General features: G+C 40.9%; 1 protein-coding gene across 2 annotated transcripts in view; it reads right to left on the bottom strand.

The window, feature by feature from the left end:
* Positions 1-21774, bottom strand: part of RapGAP1 (Rap GTPase activating protein 1) — a 486157-nt gene that overhangs the window by 291017 nt on the left and 173366 nt on the right. For both annotated transcript variants that reach the window (XM_067138544.2, XM_067138543.2), the window contains exon 3: positions 6484-6576. In XM_067138544.2, coding sequence (XP_066994645.2) covers positions 6484-6576 — 93 coding nt within the window. The remainder of the gene's footprint in view (positions 1-6483; positions 6577-21774) is intronic.

The following is a 21774-nucleotide window of genomic DNA, read 5'->3' on the forward strand; positions in this document are numbered from 1 at the left end:
CGAACTCATTTGAACATACTGTGCTGAAGGGAAAATTAGTTTCAATGCCAATAATCACAGAAGCACAAGTGGTCTGTAAGTAGCGAATTCTCGGAACTGGTTCTTAAGCAACTTTGTACTTCAATTGAGAAGAAAGATGTCATATTAACATGGGCGACTTATACCAATATCCACGACAAATTCACAGCTTGGCGCAGTTAGAGCAAGATTTGAAAATAAGTATCATTACAAATGTGCAATAATTCATGAGATGTAAATGCTGCTGATCTAAGCATGCATAACCCACTCTCATTACCTGGGGCAAGATATAGCCTTACAGTGGATGACTCCACTAGCATTCCTCTCCCTCGGAAGCAATGACCTTCACCAGGAAATACAGTTTAAACACAGGGGAAGCTGCCTGGGAGAGGTCGATAAATTCTACTCACACTACATTACTCCATAGAAAATGGTGTCTAATTTCCCTCTGGGAAAAATCAAATGATCATAAATATGTATTTCAATAAAGGAAATTCAACTTGATAACGACTGATTTATTTGGATCTAATCATTCTGGAGACACATCCATATGGAATTTGAAGTCTACAAGTGTAAGTTTCAGTATAGTGATGGGCGATATTTCACGAACTGCGATTTTTTCACTGGTATCTAAAAATCACGAATAACGACTGTTACTTCTTACGCTGTCACTGTGATCAGTCGTGATATCACAAGTGCTGACGTAACGGTATCCACGCGAAGCGATGTGATCAAGGTAGGAGCATCACCATGTTTGCCAGTGATTTATAATTTAATTGTCTTTAGATAATCAAATTATTCTAAGTATGAAGTATTTAGAAAAATTAAGCATATTACTCTCTAACACACAAGTAACTTAAACCTCACCATGGTAGTAATATCAATTTTCAGAAATTTTCACGTTGATTCGTAGTGTGGTATTATTTTTAAGCGCGCATTCAAATTGTACCTTGATTCGCCTAGAATACAAACAAGCATGTGTAAATAATTGTTTCATTAGCATATTTAGTGGTGATTTATGCATCTTATTTGCTCTGTTTTAGATTAATTCAGTATCTTTTAATAAATAACTTTTTACTTTCGAGTAATATGATGCTTCTATACTTGCTGAAGTGATTAATGATTTTGTATCTAGGAAAAGGTACAGTGGTAGCCTAACCTTACCTTTAGATGGCCGAGAATACAGTTATCCATCATTGTATTTTTCACTTATATCAGACAAATCTGTTGAGTTTCATTTTCTAGCACATACCGTACAGAACACGACCGTTGCCATTCTTTGTCCTACTTTTTTTGATATATTGGTGGTTTTCAGCATGTCCAAAAAACTAACTTAGATGCAAAAATTATGGTTATGCGCCTAGGAGACAATAACAAGAACAAGTAGTAACAGTACGGGCGGTCCAGTGATTGTGATCACGTCACGTTTAAAAATCACTCATGTCAGAAAATCACGGTATGAAATCACGCTGTGACTCACAAATCACTAAGCACTAAATTCCAGTAGACCGAAAGGGGCATTTTTTTTTTTTTTTTTTTTTTTTTACGATTTGCTTTGACGTCGCATCGACAAAGAGAGGGCAGCGGTGGGATACCCTGGTGTGAAAATGGGAAACCACGGAACTAACTAAGTGTAGGCCCATGAAACTACCACGAATAAAATATTTAGTTCTCTAGAGTACGATGAGCTGATGCCTCTTATGGCCATCTGTCAATACTTCACATCACAGTCTGCACGCTCACGTCATACATTCTGTATCACTAATTTCGTAACGTCAATTTTCAGAGAGCTCCCAGCCGTGATACATTTATGTCAAAAGAGGGGCCGGGGGGGGGGGGGAAGGTTAAGATTTCAACAACAATTTCTGGAACAAAAACATTTCGTATTGAATTTCGAAAACTTGGGAAACGTGAGGAAAACTTCATTGAACACACATAATCCGTAACAGTTTAAACTCATCAACTGCAAATGGACTAATACTCCATACCAATTTAAAATGAAGTTCCCTCTGAGAATCAGTCGTACAATGTCCGCCTCCGAATCGTAACATCGCGAGTTCAAACCTCGTAGAGTTAGTCGGATTTCTGAAGGGCTGAAAAAAATTCTATTCCGACACTCCATGTCGTACGAAATCAGCATGTAGAAGATTTCTCGTATCACATTTGGTGTTAATCCGATAAAATGAATTAAAACTCAGCCAAAGATACCCCTAAAACATTAATAATGTTATTGGCATTTCGTTCCGATAACTACTTTCAGGGTCTTCAGAGCCGCCGAGATGCCGGAATGTTGTCCCGCAGGAGTTCTTTTATGTGCCAGTAAATCTACCGACACGAGGATGACGTAGTTTAGCACTTTCAGATACGACTGGACTGAGCCAGGATCGAACCAGCCAAGTTGTGGTCAGAAGGTCAGCGCTCTACCGTCTGAGCCACTCAGGCCGGGCCGCACAACAGAGATCCTGTTTACTCCGTCATCTGGTAAAGCAAAACGGACCGTTGAAATTCGCGTGCAGGCAGCCTAGATAGCGCCACATAAAAATGCCCGCTCATGGCAGCAGAGGCCATAAGATTATTTTTTAAGTTGGCTTTACGTCGCATCGACACAGACAGGTCTTATGGCGACGATGGGACAGGAAAGGCCTAGGAGTGGAAAGGAAGCGACCGTGACCTTAACTGAGGTACAGTCCCAGCATTTGCCTGGAGTGGAAATGGAAAATCATCGTCAGGGCTGCCGACAGTGGGGTTCGAACTCACTATCTCCCGAATACTGGATACTAGCCGCACTTAAGCGACTGCAACCATCGAGCTCGGTACGATTATTTTGATTACTATTATTACCACATGTTCAATATAGACTCTTTCTTATGCCATTCAGCGTTCAGTCTGCAAGACTCTATGCATTTACTGATCGCCACAATAATCCTCCATTTGTAACTAGTTCTGTGGCCTCATTTAGTTCTATATCTCTTATCTTTAAATCGTTAGAAACCGAGTCTAACCAACGTCGTCTTGGTCTCCCTCTTCTTCTGTTACCCTCCATAACAGAGTCCATTATTCTGTTAGGTAACCTATCCTCCTTCAGTCGCCTCATATGACCCCACCACCGAAGCCGGTGTATGCGTACAGCTTCATCCATTGAGTTTATTCTCAACTTAACCTGTAACTCCTCATTCCGAGTGCCCTCCTGCCACTGTTCCCACCTCTTTGTACCACCAATCATATTCGCTACTTTCATGTCTGTTACTTCTAACTTATGAATAATATGTCCTGGGTCCACCTAGCTTTCATTCCCGTAGAGTAATGTTAGTCTAAAAACAGACCGATGTCAAGACAGTTCCATCCGAGAACTGACATCCTTCTTACAGAATACTGTTGATCGCAACTGCGAGCTCACTGCATTAGCTTTACTGCACCTTGATTCAATCTCACAATATTACCATCCTGGGAGAAAACACATCCTAAATACTTGAAATTACCTACCTGTTCCAGCTTTGTATCACCAAACTGACATTCAATTCTCTTGAATTCCATCAATTTAGTCTAGAGCACAAAGCAAGAAAAATGTCAGGTGATAATGAACATCATTTAACTTACATTCCTAGCTGTTTATCTCTGTCAGTAAGTACATGGCCCGATATTCGAATTCCTGTTCCTGAAGATAACAGTTATCTTGCATTCCGGTTCAATGAACGTTATTTTCATCGCTAGTAAAATGTTTAGTACGCTGGACTCGTCGCATCCCCCATCTCGGGCCGAAGATGCAGGACATTGTAATAGGCATATCGTAGGCTGTAATTATATTCTCCGTACTTCGTTATTAGACCACAATGGCTAGGGTACACCACACACAATACCCATGCGTTTCTCCACAAATATTCATGAACCCTGAGTGGACACTGGACGTCACTGGCCTCTATCATAACCTACACCACTATTACGTACTCGTAAACTTGGCCCAAAGTATCAATGTTCCGCTTCAGTGATACAATCATAGCAGCGAGGAAGACAAAAGAATGTAATAATTGGTGGTCGATGTCAGGTACCTGCATTCTGTCTTAAGGGCAGTGGAAGAATTACAGAGATGAAAGCAGCCAGGAAGGATCTGGCAGCTGCCATACCCGAGAAGACCACTTTTAACAACAACCTGCACTTTCAATGGAAAGACGTCGCATGACTTGTGACTAAGGCGCGGATTTAGAGGCACTTCAAATGGCAGGCAAAAAGGTAAAGAGTGACCAAATTTAAGAAATGGCCACAAAGATAAGAGAATAGACAATAGATATAAAACTCTGCAACAACATGCGTATGCCTTCGCTGTTTACAGTGCACTATATCTTCTGATATGGGCTGGAGTAATTTTGTTACTTTTATTGATCTCAGTCTCGTCCTTGGCTTTGACAGTATGAAAGTGAGTGAGGTATGAGCCATGCTAGTATGCAGGCAGTCTCTGCTATGAATGTCGCGAAAATGTTGCTCATAGGGTGAATTGGTGCATGCATTTCGGTGGGCTTGGCAGACTGATATTCTATAAAATAGCAACTTCTGGCTCAGTGAGGAAAGCAACGGGAAACTACCTCTTTCCTCATCTCCCTAGTACGCCTATTCAGTGATGCCTAGAATATCTATGCCAGCTAATGGTGGAGCTATTGAGGATCCAACCAGCCTTCGGGCTGATGACTACACAAAGAAACAAACAAAGAATATGCTATATTTTGCTTTTAGTTTCCAGTCTACATACAATACTTTCTAACGTGGAATTACGTTCCTGAAGAACGGGTTCATGGAAAGGAAAAGATTAAGTGTTTTTTAATGTTTGGGTAGAACACTTGAGTATTTAACTTACAATAATGTTAAATGTCTAATTGACAAATAAAAGAGGAGGATACCTGTTACAAAAAAAATATGAAAGGTAGTTTCCATGAAATAGCGATATTTGTGCTAAATGTGACGTCACACGCATACTCTGTTACAAGATGGCGCTGTGTTGACTCGCGCGCTCAGTTGGAGGTTAGCTGTTATTGTGAATACACCGTGGTCAGCTGTATAAGAAATTTAACCATAGAAAACAAAAATTTTAGTAGGATTCAGCAAAACATGATGTTTGTCTTTTATTTCTAGTAAGTAAGTCTACGAAGCCCACGATTGTTACAATCGAGACAGGCTACCACTAATTTTAAAGACAATTCTTTAAAAGAATATAAAGCATTTTTATTGGTCCACCCGTCTAATACTATCTTGATACAAGCCACTTAGAACGAAATGATGTGTACACTAAGAAAACTAGTAATGCTAGACAGATTTCAACCCTCCATGAGTCATCTTCAGGTAGCATGCATGAAATAAAGACCTCATGGAATTTCCGAAGTGAAATGTGTGTTGAAAGAGACATGATTGACAAAAAAGTTTAGTGTTGGCATATTAAAAGCGTTTTAAAACATTCTTGCAATGTTTTTCATTGCCTGATAAAAGTCTAAAGTAGGGAGTAATGATGACCTTTATCGTCTACAGCAGGGCCTCTCAAACGCCCAAAATCTCACGGTGCAAACTGAAACGCCGAGTTCCTGTGCACAGTGCATCGGTACCATTCGGCTCGGCTCGGACCAACGCTTCGTGTCTGGGCTACTCGGCTAAGCTCTGCTTAACTCGGCTCGGATTTGAAGCGCTACGGAGCAAGTGAGGAAGAGCGAGACAAGCGGAGCGAGCGAGATAGGCGTGGGGAAAGAGAGAGATTGTTCCAAATCGAGGAGTGGGGGGTCTGCAGTCTGGTCAACCAAGCGAAGTCGTCTTTTGGTGCATGCACTCTGAGAGGCCCTGGACTACAGTCTAGTGTTAAAATACGCTTGTTTGGAGGAGTTTCATTCTTTTATTTCATCAACATGAACTACGCAAGAATTTCCAAAAAAAAAAAAAAAACTTTCGTAAGAAGCCTCTTAACCTATGGGTGCGAAGCCTGAATTTTGGGAAAGCGAGAAAAGCAAGATTTGAGGTTCTTAGAAGTGAAAGCTCACCAGAACTAACTGAACAGAAAAGCACAAGGTTCGGAAGAAAACCCCATCACGAACTGTTAATGAAAACTGGGAAGAGGAAAGCTAAGTTAAATGGACACCACCTCACACACGCATCCTTCTGCAGAATATGTTTCAAGGAGAGATCTGGGGGGGGGGGGGATGAGAGGATGACGAAGGATATCCTACATAAGAAACATGGTCAGCGAGATAGGATGTGGTTCCTATGTAGAGGTAAGGAGGACGGTAAAGAATAGAAAATTGTGTTTGCAGCTATAAGGGTTTGCCTTTATGGAATGACGATGCCGATAATGTTATTTCTAAACGAATGACCTGCCATAAGCTTTTAAGTGAAAAGCATCATAAAATTATGTACACAAGCACACAATGTATATACAAAATTGACAGTATGTAGCAATGCCCTGAGATCAATGCAGGAATATACTGTAACGCTTACCTGGGTGAAGTAAGGAGGAAGGACACATCTCTGGTCGTCCAGTCGACTGCTCTGTACTCGTTCGAGAAGCTCGAACAGGTCCTGAGTCGCGTTCTGAAAACATAGCAAAATATACGTTGGTGATTGGAGGATGATATCGAAGCAGATGAAATGTTATCTCGCTCATCACAGATAATAATAAGCCCGGATGTTAAGTCTGCAGTAGGTTAGAATGCAAACATACTAAAGCATATAACAGGTATACTCCAGCCGGACAACAGTTCTGCTATGAGGTTTGCATAAACAGTAGGATCCCAGCCTATTAGAACCCCCTACAACTTATGTTACTCTCGCTACATTATGGAAGACCGGGTGAACGACACTTCCTACTCCCTAAACATCCGGGTTCTAAATCAATAAACAGGGTCTCAGCTACCAAGTTGCAGACCTTCTGAGGGGATGGCCTACCTACCAGTTCCGGCGTTCCCATTGTACTGACGTCTATCAATGAAAACTGAATTCTACTCGATGGATTCTATGGTTGAGTAAATGTAATTTTGTCCGATGACACCAGAGATCTTATAAACATCAACAATGACATGACTGAGTTTGCTACGCGGTTCGGATCACGTAGCTGTGAGCTAGTGGGTTCACACCCTACTGTCGGCAACCCTGAAGATGGTTTTCCGCGGTTGCCCCATTTTCACACAATGCTAACCAGTTAAGGCCAAAGTCGCTTCTTTCCCATTCCTAGCCCTATCGTATTTTATCTTCACCATAAGACCTTTCTGGGTAACTGCGACGCAAAACAAATTGAAAAACCCAAAGATTTGGAGTGCTGAGACTTTTGACCACCCTTCAAAAATTGACAATCTCAGCCGGGATCGAACCCGCGAACTTTGGCATCATCAGTCGGACACACTACTACTGATCCACTGAGCCGGCTAACGATTGCAAAAGAATTACCTTCAACAAGAACACATTCGTAACACTATGTTTGCCTTTACAGTTTCTCGTCTTTAAGCCATTTCTACTCCTTTACTTCCTCTTACTGCCTCTGCGTTAACACATCTTAGATTACTCACAATAACATTCGAATGGTTGCACTTCCTTCCTTTTAACCACCCCCCCGCTCATATTTGTTTTGCAAGGGAGAGGTGACTGCCTGACCATGCCCTGCGACCTATTCGATCTACTATGCTTCCCGCCATAGAAAGAAGGTGAATTCCGGTGCCGGCACACAGACTAACTCTGTCAAATAACACCAAGGGGTCTGCTCAAGGCTTAACACGTAACCCTCCAACGGACGAATCACCATCAGATGTGCCAAATTTCAAAAGCCAAAAATCAGGAGATTTTTGTGTGACGTATCCCGATATTTTACAACTCATCATTGATGACGTTACTTTGAAGAACATTTAACACATTACTCAAATATGTAATTTCTCTTTTTTTATAAATGCAGAAATACTGCATGTATCTGACCGTTAGGACACATGATTCTTCATTACAACTGCCTTAGGCCTTTTTATAAATTTTTGAACTAGATTTATGCTCTAAGCACTGGCCTTGTTGAACGGGGTTTAATGCTTTTTTTTGCACAATTCTTCTTCGGGAATCTTTGATATGAATTGAACTTTTGTCCTTGTAAATATGATAAAAAGTAGTCTCACAGTCGACATTGCTATGTGGAAGTGATCAAATAAAAAGCATTACGTTAGAGATTCTGTCATATTTAAGACAACCACCAGCTGACTGCATCTGTCTTGCCAGTGCCCGATGAAGATCAGTTCTCTCCAGCTGCTTAAGGAACGAGGAAAAACCTGGGATTTTCAGAAAATACAGGAATACCGAATCCGTTCTCAAAATCGGCAGATAAATCTCTGCGATCAGGAGAGAGGTAGTCTCCCGCTTAAATCGGGCGATTCGGCACCTCTGCACCATTAATAGCGTCATACACTCTCACTCTATATGAGCAATGCAGAGAGTTTTGGAATTGAACCTAGGCTTTTGGGACACAGGGGCGTAGTCAGGGCGGAATTTTTACAAAAGAAAATAATCAGAAACTGACAATAAACAAGTGAAAGTTGACTCAATGTGTTAAACTTAATCGCATTGTTGTTGTTCTGTATTCTGATGTAAGATTTTGTAGTGTACTGCAATCTGAATATCAACATAATTCACTTGTGTCAGTGTCCGTCATTATATTGTATTTGTAACTAGAATCGGTCGATCCTGCCTACGCTGCTGTTGGGACAAATCTAGTGCTGTATACCACCACATCTCCTACCTTGTCGGCCAACATTTTGATGGTTTTTCTTCTACCAACGGGACTCGAACTGGCTGACCACAGTGTCAAGAGCGTACAGACTTGACGCCTTAACAATCATGACTAGCAGGCTGTTATTTACACTGTACACTACCACTTCGAAGCAAATAAGCAAGCAAGCAAGCAAGCAGGAAAGAAAGAAAGAAAGAAAGAAAGAAAGAAAGAAAGGTGCTCACAGCCGCAGGATCTCCGGTTTTACATGCATTCCGAACCACAGGCATGTGGATTTCTAAAATCGCACTTGTTTTGGCTCAGATTCGAAGGCAGTCACCTTCCTATGAAACCATTAACTATGCCACTTGATTATCACGCTGTTCACTTAACCACCTGAAATTGAAACAAATATGTATAAACTGATAAGCAGTATCAAATTAAACTTCTCCAGAAAAAATGGGATTTGAACTCTTGACTCTATTAACGGGATACTGGCTCAAGTGTAAAATATGGTTTAATATTTAGAGCAGAATTTTTCCTCAAATGAGATCTTATTGCTTTGATAGAGGCTCCTTAAAATCATTCATAAACCGACCATCAACACTCAAATTTTGTGCTCAGTATTACAGTTGACTTGTGTCTTTAGCATGATACGAGACACACTCGGTTTGCTAGTAATTTAACATCGAACCAACACATTGAAGGTTTTCGGCGACACAATGATGAAAGTAGTGACCGTGGTCTTAAGGTACAGCCCCAGCACGTGTCTGATGTGAAAATGGGAAACCACGGACAACCATCTTCAGGGATACGGTCACACCATCTCCCGAATGCAAGCTTACAGGTACGCTACCCTAACCGCACAGCGAACTCGTTCGGTCGAGAAACACACAATGAATGACTAATTCCATCCTCAGGTTAGGTTAGAACTCCCTTCTTTATTACATAATTTTCTATAGAGGCTGGTCGCAAACAACGTAAACCGGGAATATGAGCGCTAGAGGATTGGTCATTCTGATGAGTAGATGGACAGTCTGAGACGAGGCCTCGAGATGTCTCGAGACTAGCGCAGGCACTATTTCTCGCGAGAAATTCCGGGAGATCTCGAGAGCGTTGTCCGCGCATTGTGTGGTGAGCAGCGTGTCGTAGGCCTACTAGTAGACGGAGCTGAATGTTGTTTGTGCCGAGTATGCGAATAGCCAACCACGGCCCTTCTCCGTTCCTTAAATTGTGTCAAACAAGCGACTAGGGCGTTCATTTCTGTAATTTCTACCGAGGTCTATTTTGACGCAATGTAACATAATTATAAATCATTTAATTAAACGCGTACACACTGATTTCCACGTTTAGCCGATCAGATTGTATGCAGCGGTAAGTACACGAAAGTACAGAAACGGACGGCTACTACAAGTACAGCTACCTGAATATTAGAGAAGTGCATTATTCGAACTCGAGACGGGGCAAGATGTGCCTTGCTGCATATGTAACCACCATTACGCACGTGTGGAACGTGTAATCTAAAATGCCCGAGTTGGCTCCAATTCTGTCGAGAACCATGCCGAGAAATCAGTATCAAACACAAACACACCGTTGGTTTCAGCCAGTGTCACCGTAGTGTAGTTGGCGCGATCCTGTCAGCTCGTAGGTCTGTATTCAAAACCCTGCCCTGGCAAAGTTCTTCGCAAAACCCATTTAAATTCGCCCGCGAAGCGATCTGATTGGCTATCTTCAGCAACTGATAAAATAACAACGGTGCGAGATATCGAATTATTTCTTTCAAATGATCACCAGTACGACCAACCTTCTAGTGCGACGGACTTCGGCAGCTGGCACAGTCCCTATCCTCGCCGCTAGATGGAGGCTTCATTCATTCCATTCCTGACCCGGTCGAATATTTGGAAACAGGCTGGGGATTTTCATTCTTTTCATGACCAACCTTAAAGCTCGTATACCCGATTCACGTTGTTTCCAACCACCCTGTATAATATTTCAGTTTACTTTATAGACGTAAAGCTAATACAAATTACTGGTCTTACACTTTATATGAAAAGACAGCAACGTCTTTCAGAGGACTGATGATTTGTTTCAGAAGTAGTAGTTAACTGATTTAGACGTCTACCTTGAAGATTTCTACTTCACAAATGGATCAGAATATCTGATTGCAAACAAGAGCTGGCCTTCATTTTTGGTTTATAATGTAAAAAGCAGCAATGAAATAATGTAGAATGATGATCAGTGATAAAAATTGCCTAACAGCCTTGTTATTGGCCCCAGTAAATACAGCCAGGTGGTGATCTTGTCAAGAGCACAGCCATGAGTGTTATGATAATTCAATAATTATAGCCAGACGTGCGTGTGATGTGCAATTATCACTCGTGAATACTATTATTTTTAGATCCGTAGTAAAGGTCGCCCACAGACACCGGAAACTCTGATCGCTATAATTGTCTGCACTGCCCTCCAGCTCGCAGGTTTTCACAGAAGGAGGTCAATTGCTGCATGTTTGGCAATCTGCTTGAGTGCCCCAAAACTCTGCACATACTATCAGGCCAAACGTCGTATTCATGACTACAGTCCGGATTATTAGGTGCTGACAGGTTAGAATACAAACTTACTTACGCCAGCAAGAAGTATACCCTTCACTGTACAACGGTTATGCTATGCGATTTGCATAGGTATTAGGGGTACAGCCTATAGAACTCCTTGAATTTATGCTACTCTTTCTACATTATGGTACAACGGGTTGCATGGCACTTCCTATAAACCAAATTACTTTGCATTCTAACATTTTACCACCTACAAATCCGAGGTATACTCATGACATACTGATCACAAACAGGGAATATTGAATTTAATAAGGTGGAAATCAATTTCCATCATTATGATTAGTAATAGGTTAGAATGCTGAAACCAGTGAAAATTATACGCTAGCCTGCACGATTATGCTATGAGTTTTGCATATACATTATCTGTACAGGGTATAAGAACCTCTACAATTTATGTTACTCTTGTAACATTATGAAAGAGTACATTGCTTGACACTCCCCCCACCCCCCAACCAAACAAGTATGCATTCTAAACCTATTAATGCCTAAAAATCCAAACTCTAATTATGATTTGTAACTCCTAATGTAATAGCGGAATGGGTTCAACATAGGAAGGAATCCTGACTGTGTCTTAAGAAATTTGTCAAGCTCCCACTGTCATTTTTATTAAGTATAGATTTCAAAATGTAGCAAACTTTGGGCTCGGAAGACTTGGGAGAAAGGAGGCGAGCTCTAAACTAAGCAGTATGTTCCGAACTGTCAGCGGAGAGATGGCATGGAATGACATTAAAAAACGAGTAACGGGGAGTGGTGCTCTTATTTCTAGGAAAGTCACCATATATATAAAACATTTTTTAAGAATTTGAAGAGAATGGCATTTCTATATCAGTCATGTCCACAATAACAAGGAAATGCACCTTTTTACTTTTCCGTAATGTCTGTCTGTCTGTCTGTCTGTCTGTCTGTATGCATGGACGCGCAGAAAACGGCTGAAGAGAATTGAATGAAAATATGTATGTAAAGTCGGGATGTAAGTCGCTACAGTTTATGCCATAAATAATTTGATTCACGCTGAGTGAAATGGTAGTTTAGGGGAAGGCCTAAAATTGTATTCTCAAATAGTTATGTTATTAGTGGTCCTATCGATAAATACTACATAACTAAAGTTATACGGTTAAGTCTTAATCATTTTTACCGTACTGGCTATGATAACAGAGATATTCATGAATTTGGATTTTTGTTGCTAAGTCCATATCAGCGCCGAGTCACGAGAAAATAGTTTAATGAAAATTGGTATGTAAAGTCGGGGAATAAGGAACTACAGTATACGCTATATATAATTTTATTAAATGCCCTAATATCACAGAGTATGCAGAAAACTAGATGTGAAGGCCTACAATATAGAAAGCTCATAAAATTGATCTACAATAACATTACATTGACCATTGTTGGTTGTGATATGCTTTGTGTCTTCTGTTGCCAGTCATCTCCGATAGATGGGATTACTGGTGGGTACCGAGTGTAACAGCATGCCTGAATAATGGCGGGAAGTAGCTGGGGAGTTAGATGTCTCTCTTCTTTAGGATGCCATTCCCCTAGTTCATAAATTTTCTGATACTACTGGTACGAAACACGCTGGTTCAGTTGGGAAAACCAACAAAGACAGTCTTTGTGAGAATTCCGTAGCGAAGCACGAGTACATCAGCTAGTATGAACTTGGAATTTAAGAGGATAAATTAGGGAAAATATTGCTTTATAGGAAGAGATGTTAGGGATTGGAATAACTTACCAAAGTAGATGTTCAATAAATTTCGAACTTCTTTGAAATTATTTAAGAAAAGACTAAGTGAACAACAGATATGGAATCCGCCACCTGGAAGACTGCCCTAAATTGAGATCAGTGGCGACTAATTGATTGATTGATTGATTGATTGATTGATACATATTACATAGAATTTTGTTACTTTTACGTCCTCATTTATTGGCATATGAAGTGGAAACGAGACCTAGCTTGGTATACAAGATGCTCCAGGAGTAATGGTCAGTATTGAGGGATACGACACGGACTATCATTTGAAGCAAAAACCTTCATATGGACATATGCCCTATTCGGAATGTTTTTCGAGATAGAACATATTTAATGTACATTTGTTTTTGGGCTAGTGACGCGCACGTATGTATCTTACCCACCCAACCTCTTTGACATTTCGAAATGAGTACAAGTTTTCCGCATACACGTGTTCATGGGACATTGATACGTGCAAGAAAGTCGCCGTTTGCTGGTAGAAGGACTACGCTGCACTATTTCAACAATGTAAAGACTGGTAAACACTCTACGATCAGGAATTTGACGAGTATTCCTGGACAGCAGCAGGAGCTTTAAACATACACCATACCTGCACATTCTGCATTAGTGTAGATATGTGGCGTTTTATCCAGCGCGTGTACAAACACAGTCAACCGATGCTTCGTCTGATACACTCTCAATCCCCCGGACTACTTCACTCACAACACACCATGAATGGGCTAGTTTAATGGGAGATAGGCATCCCGAGCAAATAGGTTGAAAGCAACGAGCTAGGCTGGGCTGGAATAAAACCTCCAAAAGCTTGGGTGGGTAAGACACATACATGCTCTCCACTGGCTCAAAAACAAATGTACATTAAATATATTCTATCTCAGAAAACATTCGGAATAGGGTATATGTCCATATGAAGAATATTGCTTCAAATTATCGTTCCCATCATGTCCCTGAATATTGATCATTCCTCCACTGACATCGTGCATAAGGTAGAAAGACATGAAAAACATTTTTTTTTCCTTTCTCTGCCACCTTCCCCTTCCTCTGTGATCTTGGTAGTTGGACCTGTGTAACACATGAGAACTTGGTACAGTTTTAGGACTAGATGCCCTTCCTGATCCTAAGCTATTCAGCTGTTTTGCCTGTCTGTGATGAGTAGTAGAGTCTTGTGTTTTGTGTACATGAAGCAATGTTTTTGAAACGAAGATTACAAGAATGCTCTAACCTCCTTTTTTAATTACGTAAATTTCCGACGATTGATAACATTGGCTAGACCAGGGGTTTCCAATTTGTAAGGGCTCGAGGGCCATTTTGGAAACCTTAGCCATGTTCGCGGGCCGCACTTGAATAGGCCAATTTTCATAAAATTCTGGAATTAGTACAGTAGCACCATAATGAAATAATATGCATAGTTGAATTGAAATTAGGGTTTGATCATTTTAATTGCTTAAAACATTATTTTAAAATTGCATAAAAGAGTGAAATTTGGAGCCGGGCTGAGTGGCTGAGACGGTTGAGGCGCTGGCCTTCTGGCCCCAGCTTGGCAGGTTTGATTCTGGCTCAGTCAGGTGGTATTTGAAGGTGCTCAAATATGTCAGCCTCGTGTCGGTAGATTCTTTGGCACGTAAAAGAACTCCTGCGGGACAAAATTTCGACACCTTGGCGTCTCCGAAAACCATCAAAAGTAGTCAATGGGACGAAAAAGTACCAACATTATTACTTGAAATTTGGAATTTAAATGTTTTAAAATAAAAAATAATCTGTTGAGAACAAGTGAATACTTGACAAGAGGAACTAGTATTAAAAAATAATTAGTTCTGACTTGGGTCCATAAGGTATATAAAATTAACATGTTTTTGAACGATCTAATAAATATTTTTGTCACTTTTCTACACATTATTTCTTACAGTACTCTCGCGGGCCGCAAAAATGGCTTCGCGGGCCACATGGGGCTCGCGGGCCGCTATTCGGAAACCCCTGGGCTAGACGTAAACAGTAGTATGTAAAAAGTATGTTAACACCCGAACAATAACGTTATTTCGTAGCTTACGTTATTGTCTGTAACAGTAATGCAACAACGAACGTAGACATACGACAGTCAAGAAGATCATGAAAAGTCACGAAAATCTATAATGGGCAGTCAAATGAAAACAGAACCCGCTATCACGTGAGCATGGAATGGTTTTATTCATAAGAAGCTGATTACCAAAAACGTCAATACAATTATCCCACTGGGAGATGAAACTATCAATTCTAGTTTTGTAGGAAGCCTGGCAGATCCACAAGAGCATCCACTCTTGCACCTCCTCGTCCGAAAGAAATCGATGTCCACGGACGTCCTCCTTCCTCCGTGATTCTTCAGTTTTCTCGGAGAAGGCCGGCAATCCGCCCTATCACCTCAAGAGTAACTGCTCGATGTGATGCGCGCCCTTCTCGGAATCTCCTATGCCTCTCGTGCACACTCGTCATGGACATGCAGTGTTCACTAGAGATGGGGAGATTCTGAACGAGTGATTCATAATGAACGAATCATTGCACTGAACGACTGAATCATGATTCAGCGAACGAAATGAATCGACTCGTTTGTGAATCGAAAGCTGAATCGAGAGATGGCAGCCGCAACTCGTTCCTTGGTTCCTCGTTCGTTCTGAAACATATCGCCAAATCGCGTATCCACCATTTTTGAATCAATGACAACTTGTGAAGAACGACTCCGTTATATTTTATTTAACCTGCAGTAAAAGTCCGGTTCACAAGTCAAATACTCCTAACCTAACCTTACAGGATTTTTTTTTTTAAATAAGAAATTATCACGTCGTTTCAAGTCGCACACTTCACGGAACTGTAATGTAGACTCAACTTCCAGCTCGTTGCGTAATGTTAGGTTAAGTTTACTTTAAAGTTCCTGTTCACGTTCTCGTTCTCGTGAATTACTGTGAACTAACGTGTGGAACATCGCCACAGAAATGTTCGTATCTACTATACATTTCAAATTCAATTGTCGTATAAATTCGAATGGTAGCTACTTAAATTTGGAAAGGATTAGTCGGACAGTTATGAAGCATTTTTCGACTGTAACCTCTAAAAAGGATATTACTCGTGTTAAAATGCTAGCAATTACCTTGGACATTTAACTTCTTGTAACTTGTAAAGCAGTAGCAGTTATAAAGGACATAACGGAATGGTTCATCTGAGTCCACGGTTTCGCTTTCGGCTCTCCGTTACGTGGTAATGGAATGAACGAATCAAATGAACGCATCATTTTAGTGAATCGTTTCAAATGAATCTTCTTCTAAATGAATCAGATTTCCCATCTCTAGTGTTCACCAGACACAGCAGACACTCCTGCTCCCTCAGCCACCGGAAAACGAACCACACTTCTCTGCTCTTCTTTACTTGCCTCCATTTCTACAGCTGGACGAACACACTAGACCAACAACTGCGTGCACCTGTGAGTTGTCACCGTGTAGTTCTCCTACCACACCGATGGCAGTATCCATACGTAACAACAGTGTTGCCACCTTTCGCGCGGAATTTTATAACGGCGGGTGTTCGATTTTCATTTGACTGCCCCTTATACATAAGCATGTAAGAAGTAAAGCACTTCTCAATTATTCCGGAACTATTTTCTAAATATGACATGCATTTCAATGAATGTTTTAACAATGCGGCAATACAGGAGCACCCCGTAGACTGATGAAGTAGCAGGTCAGTGAGAAGTTAACCATGGATAGAACAACGCCGTAAATAAAACTATGAAGGTGGACTATAATTACCCGATGGTGAATACACCGACACATCCACTACGCACAAGACGAAGTACCTACTTTAAACCCGTTCGCTTGTAACCACAACGATGACCAGTGAAACTAAGACTTTCTGGAGGCCGGGGAGAAGAAAAAGATAAGAAAAGGTAGAATTGTTGGAGGCAGTGTGTTAATTGGCTGGGAGCAGGAAGTTGACAGGGGACTTGAAGAGAAGCACGCGAGGGACGAGTCCAGCCAGACCAGCACGCAAATTGGAGAACAATCGTCCAGGAGGTAGGGCGATGACACCACGCGCCCGGAGCATGGTTGATAAAACCTATCCCGATAGCCTTGTGATTGATTTAGCTTTTAATTTTGTTGGGTTATGAAATCAACCAATTCTTTTAACTAAACTCCCTGGTAATTATTTTTCGTTTTTGATTTTGTTTCGATACTGAGGTGATACTGACAACCAGATTTCAGGGTCATTATTTTCATTTTAAAATTTGTTTGATACTATTGTAACCGGGACTATCAGAATTCTTGGTGATAATTTTTGTTTAAATTTTGTTTGTTACTAAACTACCGTAGTCCGCCTCTGTGGTGTAGTGGTTAGTGTGATTAGCTGCTACCCCTAGAGGCCCGGGTTCGACTCCCGGCTCTGCCACGAAATTTGAAAAGTGGTACGAGGGCTGGAACGGGGTCCACTCAGCCTCGGGAGGTCAACTGAGTAGAGGGGGTTCCATTCCCTCCTCAGCCATCCTGGAAGTGGTTTTCCGTGGTTTCCCACTTCTCCTCCAGGCGAATGCCGGGATGGTACCTAACTTAAGGCCACGGCCGCTTCCTTCCATCTTCCTTGCCTGTCCCATCCAATCTTCCCATCCCTCCACAAGGCCCCTGTTCAGCATAGCAGGTGAGGCCGCCTGGGCGAGGTACTGGACATTCTCCCCAGTTGTATCCCCGACCCAAAGTCTGAATCTCCAGGACACTGCCCTTGAGGCGGTAGAGGTGGGATCCCTCGCTGAGTCCGAGGGAAAAACCGACCCTGGAGGGTAAACAGATTACGAACGAACGAACGAACTAAACTACCGTAACCCGGAAATCAGACTTTTTGGTGATTATTTTCATTTTAAAATTTGTTTCATACTAATGTATGAACGCGGATAATCTATTCTTTTTGTTTGCAATTGGCTTTACGTCGCACCGACGGAGACGACACAGATAGGTCTTATGGCGACGATGGGATAGGAAAGGCACAGGAGTGGGAAGGAATCGACCGCGGCCTTAATGAAGGTTACATTTGCCTGGTGTGAAAATGGAAAACCACGGAAAACCATCTTCAGGCCTGCCGAGAGTGGGGTTCGAACCCACTATCTCCCGGATTCAAGTTCACAGCTGAGCGCCCCTAACCACACAGCCAACACGCCCGGTAACCCGGGCAATCAGACTTTTTGGTGATATTTGTTTAAAATTTGTTTGAGACTAAAGTAATGTAAGCCCAACAATCATACTTTTTGGTGATAATTTCTCTTTAAAATTTTGCTTAGATACCAAACTAATATCGACTAGACTGCTTTGTGATTATTTTAATTTCCTTTTCGATACTAAACTACTACCAACAGCCAGATTTCCAGGGGACTGATTTAATTTTAAATTTTGTTTTGATATTAGACAAGTACCGACAATGAAATTTCCTAGTAAATATCCTAATTTTTAATGTTGTTTTGACAATCAGTTAATCCAACGGTCACAGACTTTCTGGTGATTATTTTAGTTGTTTTAATTTTGTGCAAAACTTCAAATTGTAGAATAGCCGATATTTCTCATAGGCTACATACAGCCTAGTTGACCTGCCGGAAAAACTCGCTAAGGAGGTTGTGGTCATCCTTAAAACGGTTTCCCGTGGGTAGTTCCAAGAAAATTATGTGGCAGCACCTTCCTATAAACCTCACCCGCTTCCTTCCCAGTCTTATCATCGAATTAATTGTACTGATTACCAACCGAGAATAGGAAAAAAAAACACATCCGTTTGAAACCCACATTCGTGATCTAGCAAATAAGGAGCGCCAAGGTTCCCTTCCAAATTAACACATAAAAGTTTTTATTTACAAAACCGTGACAACTACAATGTTACGGACAAATTTGTCTCGCCTTGAAGTCGATTGCAACTCACCATATATATCCATCATCTGTCTACCACGGGTGAAGTCGGTTAACTTGAAAATTACACGTAAATCTTCAATGGATAATTAATTTTACTCGGAAACATGTCCGTATAAATATAATGGCCTTAGTTTAAATATGTATCTGTCCTGGTATTCTTTATTATTTTGAAAACTTGTCTGGGAGTGCTGTTGCTTTGTCTTTCTGTAGTGTCTCTTCATTGAGGTGTATTGTTAATTCCTTGAAGTTTAAGATTAAGAAGGAAGCATCGGACTGAATGGTTAAGACGGTTGAGGCGCTGGCCTTCTTACCGCAATTTGGCAGGTTCCATCCTGGCTCAGTCCAGTCGTATTTGAAGGTGCTCAAATACGTCAGCCTCGTGTCGGCAGATTTACTGGCATGTAAAAGAACTCCTGCGCGACTAAATTCTGGCACCACTACATCTCCGAAAACCGTAGAAGTAGTTGGTGGGACGTAAAGCAAATACGATTATTAAGAAGGAAGCGACCGAGGATTTGAGAAATTACGTTTCTAGTGTTTTATTGAAAATTAAATGGAAACTTATTGCAAGGATAGGCTACGGCAGGATCATACATACAAGAGTTTCATCATGTTCGATGTAGAGGACATTTTGCTATTACTGGAACTCTAGTGATCGAATACTGGTTCACAGTCTTTTAGGCCCGTATTCAGCCACGCGAGAAACAGATTTTATCTCAGTTTAAAAGTCTAAGAAAACCGAGGTAACACTAACTTAAATTTGTGTTAACATTATCGCAGATAATGGGTTTATTTCGGTTTAAAATTTTACCGGAAAAAGGTTGGCCGGTGAAATAGAAAATCACAGCGACGAGGAATATGACCAAGTTTATGCAATAAAACGTTCAAGGTGGGTGAAAAGATCGCGCTACATATTTTGAGGAGTACGATACTGATTTTTAAGCACAGTTTTAATTATCTAAAGCTTCGGCACAGTCTTATCCATGATCGAACGTAACCTGGAATTCCCAGCACATAGTTAGGCCTAATATGGATTCTCGATTATAGATTACATCTTGTACAGTAGGGGTTTGATTTTTGAATGAAAAACTAAGGAACATTTCCTTGTGTTTTCAGTGAAATTTACAAGATGTTTTCTTATATACAATAAATAAAATGTATTTTCTTGTTCATATTATGCTTTGCGCCACCAAATTTTATTGGAACGTATGTGGTCAAAAGCCGACATAATTTATAATAACATATTTGCAAACACCAAACCCTGGTAAAACGAGATGAGCTCTATAGAGAAACCGAAGTATTAGATGGTATTAGTGATCACGAAACTGTTTTTGTTGTAGTTAAAAATTAATGTGAAAGAAAGGAAAGTATTAAGATCAGGACTATTAGGCAGTACCATATGGCTGATAAAAGAGGCATGAGGGAGTTTAAAAAAATAACTATGATCGTTGGAAAAAGGTAAAAAAAATTAAAACAGACTCTGGGATAGGTTTAAAGCAATTGTTGAGGAATGTGAAAATAGATTTGTACCTTTAAAGGTATTATAACAGAAATAAAGAGACTAAGAAGGAGGTGCAGGTTGGAAAGAAATAGAGTTAGAAATAGCTGTGGAAGTAAGGAGAAATTGAAGGAACTTACTAGGAAATTGAATCTACTAAGGATAACGTGATGGCAAGCATAACTGGCGGTCATACAAATTTTAGTGAAAAATGGAAGGGTATGTATAGGTACTAGAAAAATGTTCCAAGAAGGATATTCCAGGAATAATTAATGAACAAGGGGAGTGTGTATGTGAGGATCTTCAAAAGGCAGAAGTATTCAGTCAGCAGTAAGTAAAGAGTGTTGGTTACAACGATAATGTCCAGATAGAGGACGTGACTAATAGTAAAGAAATATTAATATTTCCTATGATAACAATGACATTTACAATAAGATACAAAAGTTGAAAACTAGAAAAGCAGTTGGAATTGATAAGGTTTCTGGGGATATACTAAAGACAATGGGTTGGGATATAGTACCATATCTGAAGTACTTATTTGATTACTAGCTGATGTACCCGTGCTTCGCTACGGGATTCTCAGAAAGACTGACTTTGTGGTTTTCCTAACCTGAAATCAACATAGGTCATTACAAAAACGTAAGTATGAATATAGCGATTGAAAGCAATGCTATCATATAAAATACTCGATCGAATGGAAAGCCGCACGTTTTATCACTTTTAACGAACAGAGCTGCGGTTAGATTGCGGTGCCAATCTAATAGTCCAAAGTTCCAGAGCCGGGACGACCAGGCCGCAGATTGCCATGAACACTCATCTGCCATAATTCCGCTAAATATGCACACTGTTCATTCCAATCAGTGCCTCAGAGTAGGGATTGAATAGCCCGAATGCTATGATGATCCAGTGTGTTACGTACCAGTTGTATCAGAAAATGTATAAACCAGGGGAATGGCATGCTAAAGAAGAAAGTTATCTAACTCCCCAGCTACTTCCCATCAATATTCAGACAGGCTGTTACACTCTGTACGACTGGGCGAGTTGACCGTGTGGTTAGCGGTGCGCAGCTGTGAGCTTGCATCCGAGAGATAGTGGATTCGAACCCCATTGTCGGCAGCGCTGAAGATGGTATTCCGTAGTTTCCCACTTTCACACCATTCAAATGCTGGGCCTGTACCTTAATTAAGGCCTAAGGCACTCCTAGCCCTTTCCTATCCCATCGTCGCCATAAAACCTATCTATGTCGGTGTAACGTAAATCAAATAAAAATACTCTGTACGCAGCAGTAATCCTAT

The sequence above is a fragment of the Anabrus simplex genome, chromosome 1 (assembly GCF_040414725.1).
Source record: "Anabrus simplex isolate iqAnaSimp1 chromosome 1, ASM4041472v1, whole genome shotgun sequence".
In the NCBI taxonomy this organism is placed as follows: Eukaryota; Metazoa; Arthropoda; class Insecta; order Orthoptera; family Tettigoniidae; genus Anabrus; species Anabrus simplex.